Raw genomic sequence first — 6,460 nt, forward strand, 5'->3', positions numbered from 1 at the left:
ATTTACATTTTATAGGCAGTGCATGGCCAAAGAAGTACGTAGCTTACACAACTAGGGATATGGGCTGGTCAGGGCAAGTGTTTTCTGAAGTTTCCAGACACTGACTGAGTATTCAGACAATTAAAACTGATTTCTAATGGAGCAGTAAACTACCCTAATAGAACAGTTGGTCACATACGTATTCTTTAGTTTACCTTTAACATCACAGTAAAAATAGTTTACAATCATATCTCAGAGTGTTTGTAACCTGCCCCCAGACTCCCAGAATGGCATCCATATCTGTAGCATGCTTCAAACTTCACATTGTGTCAACAGAAGCAAGTAAAAGTAATCAATTTCATATGTTTAAAATATCAGCTTTAAAGATTTTGGTAAAACTTTTTACCAGATTTAGAATACATAATTTCCCTGGGGGAGCATGCCTAAGACCCCATTAGAATAAAGTGTGTAAGTGTGCAAGCAACAGAAAATTTGGAAACCACTCACAAAAATTTCTGGTGCCACCCTTGTGTGTGATCACACAGCTGTATACTGTGCATGTTAATTGTAGCACTATATACACATTCAATAACTCCTATAACTGTATACACAAATAATTACATCAACTATGATTGTACACACAGTATGCACAGCTAGCTAACTGCAAGTGATCCTTCTCAACTAACTTCCAACTAGATACTGTGTACACTACAGTATAATATACCCCATGCAAGATCCACCTGTATTGTACATTGTTATCAAAAACACAATTATTAGTTTGAATAAATGAAACATTTTCAAAACACACACTCATCATTAACGTTAAACAATGGATGAGTTCTTGTTTACTTGTGCAGACACAAAGAATAATATACATACGTACAGTCAAGTTGACACTTTCACATGACTTCGTTTGCAGTGTTTGATTTGTAAACAGTATTTCTTAAAGTTTCCTTTATCCTGTTGAAATCTTGATATTTCAGAACATACAGTAAATTAATGAAGTTGATTAGAGCAACAAACATGGTTGAGATCAAATCAAATATCACTGATGGAGTCATATTGTGGTGCAACTGTTGTCTGTATTCATCACACTCCATTTTATAGCCACCGGCAGAACACAAAGTGAAGTTGGTTACATTCTCCACAGCAGTATTGATGCTGCGCAAGTTGACAACTAAACGGATCAGCAGTAAAATCATTGTGACACTGTAGTATGAGAAAAGAATTATCAGCTTAACTTCTGGAGTTGAATACTTGATGATGCCTTTGATAGGGATTCGCTTTCTTATTCCATCACGTTTCTTTTTTGGCAACCGAATACTCTGCATAACAGAACATACATATACAGTACATACAGATTATATAATACATACATGTGTGTACTAGACAGGCCTGTACATAATAATTAAAAGGCTAAATGGCTGCACACTCAATGGCATACATACATACATACATATATAATATATATATATATATATCAGACAAATCCCAGGTGACAAATATGATGCCTAGTATGTATATAGCACTACCATGCTGGCATGATCAACAGCTTCTGCTAAAAATTTAGGAGTTATTGTACACACACACACACATACACACACACACACACAAAATATCATATTTGTAAATGATTTATTGTGTGCTAAAATGCTGAATTAACTATGTATACAAATTTATTGTGAATCGAGATGTGATGGTACTAACTATATATACTTACATATACAAAATGTATATGCCAACAATATGTGTAACACATACTACTACTACTACTATTACTGTTAATAATGTTACCTTATGTACAAGCAAGATCCATATAGATGCTAAAAGCAAACACAGTATAACGGTGGACCCAATGGATACTGGTAGTATCAATGTATAAAACAATACAACAGGATTTCTGCTGTAGCACAGTGGTGGAAACCCAGAATACCCATAGCTTGAGATACCGAATAACACAATACTTGGTAAACTTCCACATATCAGTACGATAAGTACTTCAGTTATATGGGCAATTCTTGTAAACCACACAGATTTCATTAGAATTTGTGCTCTGAATGGTCTAATCAAAGTGTGTAGCAGGTGTGAAAGATGGAATATTAAAAAGCCAATGACAAAAAATGCTCCACAGTGAACAACCAGTCCTAAATCAAGAGATATCAGTCTCATTAGTTACTTGCAGCATAGAAACACATGCATACCTTGAAGTTTACAGAATATGGTTGGTTTGGAATAAGTCACAATTAGGTTAGGATGGGAGCAAAGTAGGTCATCCGGCCCAAATATGTATGGTATCAGCAGAAACAATGCTATATGCAAATGGAGCAAAAAGCATGTACACAGTTACAACTATTAGTGTCATTGTGTATGTAGTATGTGTGCATTGAGGTGAATAACTCATGGATGCAATTACTTACATTCTCATTTGTAGTATTGCTTGACCTGCTAAAAATATTTCACAATCATTTTGTTCAAATGCCTGACACGATATTAAATTTTCACCGTACATTTCCTAAAGAGAAGGCATAAAATGCACTATCCATTATGACTCTCTCCTAAACTTGCAATGGAGGTAAACCGTACTTGTCTGATGTTGACTCCTTTACATGTCACCACTAGCCATCTGATTGGTTGAAATGTTATTATTCACTTGAGAAAAATCCACTTTTCTTTTCAAGATGTTTTTTCAAGTTTAAGCTCAACTTGTACATAGCTATGATAGTTTGCCACTTTTTAAAAATGTGAAGATGGATTGCTAAAATTTCTTTTTGTGATATATAATCTCCAGCAAGAATATGCAGTGTATCTGGGATGTGTGCTCATGCAGTACTAAGTAGGCTTATAAATACATAGCACAAAGCTACAAGTATAGTATGAATATGTGTGTCAGTGTGTGTGTGTTTGTATTATCATAATAGCTACATGTGCAGCACCACAGATAACTTACCAATGATCTGAAACACAATTGCATTGTATACCACATATATCAGTGGAAAATGAAACCTACATGTGTATATATTAAAAAAGTTAGTAACACACATCACACCATTGCATAAGTACATCAATTCAAGGTATATAGCTGCTATGCAGTGAAGGATATACTAACAGCTCATCTGCATCAAAATAATTGAGAGTGAATGCTTTTAGGTTAGGCACCAGCCTATTATGCTGGCACAATATGGAGCACAATAGGTGCTTTGAAGCATGAAGCATAATGCTAGCATAATGGGTAGATTTTTGCCATACTGTAAATTGTTATCAGTGGAAAAAATTGGCATACTTAACTCAGTACTCGATTTATAGTCTTGTGTACTTTCCTATACATTCTCTTTACACACAAAAATAATTAAAGCAGTGGTGTGTAGCCTTATTAGTAATTCCAATGAACCAATGAACTACATAGTTTAAACATTTGACATACTAAGCCACTAAATGAATTATTTTTAAATGGTTAACTTTGAACAATTTTTGTAAACCAAAATTTATCATTATCCATAAAGCTACAGAAAGTGCAAAACTGTTAGTTAAACATGAAAGTCGAGCAAAAAGTTTGAGCATAATACGTAAACTTTTTAAGCACTGCAGCATAGCATAACAGGTAAAATGAAAAGCATAATAGGCTGGTGCTTATTTTAGGTGCTTTATGCAATACAAATTGCATACAGTTTACACTTACATTGTGCTTCTATGGAAGTAGCAAGCAGTCAAAGTGATCACTCCTCCAATGATACATATGCAACAACATATCATAGCCAATATTTTATAAGCAGTAGTTGTTGCATTACTAAATAAGGAAATCTCAGCACATAAAGGTTGACATAGGGAGCCACAGAACACTCCAAAGTTATCAGGACAGCCTAACAGGGGAGCTCTTGATAATGAAATCCCTTTACTGTCATTAAAACTAGCACAATCTAATAGTGAGGTGTCAAGAAATCCCTCCATGATTCTCCATTCTGCAGTACATTTATTATCTCTAACATCAATACAGTGGGTAGTTAAAGATGATAGAGTGTCACTGTTATTGTATGATGTGATGATATCACAAAACAAGGGCAATATGCTAGCACTGCATTGAACATTTCTTGTGATAGAAGACAAACTATCCACATATTGTAAGAAGTAATGCTGTTCTGTTGGAATCTGCCCACTGCATTTACAATGTAATCTTTCATTGCAAATTTCAATGAGTGGTTTGTTGGATAAAGACTGAAAAACTGCTAGACTTTTAATCTGTGTAAACAATGATAAAACATGTATATATGTACTCCACTACATACAGTGTATTACTGTGTATAGCTGTATACAGCTACACTCTGTATAAACCCTAAAATACTTTAACACAGTTAGGCAATCCAATAATGATAGAGTCGAGTTAATGATTATAACATCTTTGTTGTTTTGCTATTAACATAGCTAGGGCTACTGCGTACATAAATATGTACATGTAGAACTTGTGAGTATCTGATACCTACGCACGTACTTAAATTTAGATGTTTGAGAATTTGAACTTATTGTTTAAGATGTTGCATACAGTTTTTTTTGTTAAGGGACATATTATTTTTATTACTTCATAGGTGATCACTAATACCTGCTTGATTTACACTTGTTTAATGTGAGTATATTTGTAACAAAAGCATGGAAATAAGATCTTGAGCTATACGACACACTAAGTTTCCTAGAAAATAGCTAGTAATCTTCTAATTCTGATGCAGTTTTCTAAAAGCTGTAGTACTGAGTACCCTATGATGTTATATATGTGTCTAGCTTCCATAGATAACAAAAAGACTAAACAACTTCAAGAAGTATTGGTTATAGCTGTACAAGACTAATCAATTATAGCATTAAATGACTGTATTTGTATAGCTAATAGCACCACAAATTGTACATGTTTTGGAGATTCTCACTGAGATTTGTACCAGTTTGAATATATCAAAATTCAATGTCTTACATGCATACTACTAATCATTTGGTAATAGTGTCTGTTGTATGGACAACGTACAACATAGTTTCCTGCCCTCTTATGGAATACAGTTTACAATAGTTACCAAATGGTTGACATAACTTATATTCACATATTTATGCACATAACACATAACTTACGGAGCAACTTTCTAAGTCAACACTGTCAAGAAGAGACACTTCTGTTGATGGTGTCTCAGTATAGTAAAGTATGGTTGGAATTTGCAGCACTGCTCCTATCATGCACATTAGGAACACAAGTAAAATTGGTTTTTGAATGGTCTGGAATGAACTGCAGCTAGAAGTCTTTGTCTTCTCCTTTGAAGATTTCTCTACTAGACCAGAAGAACTATTGTTCTTAACACTCTTACAATCATCTTCACACTTTACATTACCATTTGATGGTCCCTCCATTGTACCAAACTACTGTATATGAAACTTTACTGAATACAATGTAGATTATTCATAAACAACATCTGTTAAATACACAGACACAGTATGTAAATGTGAAAGTGAAAAATAAGTGTCATTGACAAAGAACAAGGCCATATAACAACAACTGCATTCATGGAATTGTTTATTGTTTATGTGATACTTATCCAAATACAATGAACCTATCTTGACTTGTATGAGAATAATATCAAGAGACTCTTGCAATTCTTTTCACTGTTTGTGCATAGAGTATGTATACATGTATCTAGAGAACAAATCTATAGAGTCTATCAACATATGAGAAAGGTTGAAGCCTGTAATATACGAAGTCAAAATATTGACATTAAAACTGTGTTGAATGTAGATAAAGGTATATATATTCACTGCATGGCAAAGTTACATTTTGCCTAGTTTGAAAATGGTATGCAAAGTACGTGGGTCCCCATCATAGTGTACGTATGTTGTTACACAGATTAAATTGCTAGGTTATACCTGCTTCTGCACATCACTACATACAGCAGTTCATAACTGCTGCAGTATTGTGAGCATATGCACTGTGCAGCAGAAAGCAGACATACGTATATGTACACATACAGTATAATTTAGATCAGAAATTGATAATCTACGTATGTACCAAATTTTTGATAATTCGCTTTCCTTACACACAGAACTATGTAATCCAGGTATGAACTAGGTATACATAGTTGTGTATATCTGCTTACAACAACAGAAGTAGTCATATCTTGTATGACAGTACAACATTATTTAAGCAGAAAATATCACATCATTACGGTGTGCATAAATTATCAAAACATTACACAGCTGTGATGTTTCATTTTCATACCTAATACATGTATATAATATCTCAAACTACTGTGTGCACTGTTTATGTGAATGTCTATCAAAGTGCACTTCTTCATACTGTGACTAGGTATCATATAGTACAATGGAGATGTCCAAACTCAGCAATAAGCAGAGTGGAAATCACCAGGAAAAGGAAGTATCTTCAGTGGAAGTTAGTTCCTCTGGACTATCAAAAAAGCAAACAGATACGTGTTGCCAGGCTTCATCTAAAAAAATTCGAAGA

General features: G+C 34.1%; 1 protein-coding gene across 1 annotated transcript; it reads right to left on the minus strand.

Moving 5' to 3' along the window:
• Positions 1–750: 750 nt before the first annotated feature.
• Positions 751–5,374, minus strand: LOC136260949 (uncharacterized). The gene is made up of 6 exons (XM_066054870.1): positions 5,083–5,374; positions 3,656–4,212; positions 2,927–2,982; positions 2,181–2,288; positions 1,774–2,123; positions 751–1,304 (listed from the first exon to the last, which is right to left on the minus strand). The coding sequence occupies exons 1-6, from the start codon at positions 5,353–5,355 to the stop codon at positions 879–881; spliced, it is 1,770 nt and encodes a 589-aa protein (XP_065910942.1). The 5' UTR covers positions 5,356–5,374; the 3' UTR covers positions 751–878.
• Between the last annotated feature and the right edge of the window lie 1,086 nt (positions 5,375–6,460).

This window comes from Dysidea avara, chromosome 7 (assembly GCF_963678975.1).
Source record: "Dysidea avara chromosome 7, odDysAvar1.4, whole genome shotgun sequence".
NCBI classification, from domain to species: Eukaryota; Metazoa; Porifera; class Demospongiae; order Dictyoceratida; family Dysideidae; genus Dysidea; species Dysidea avara.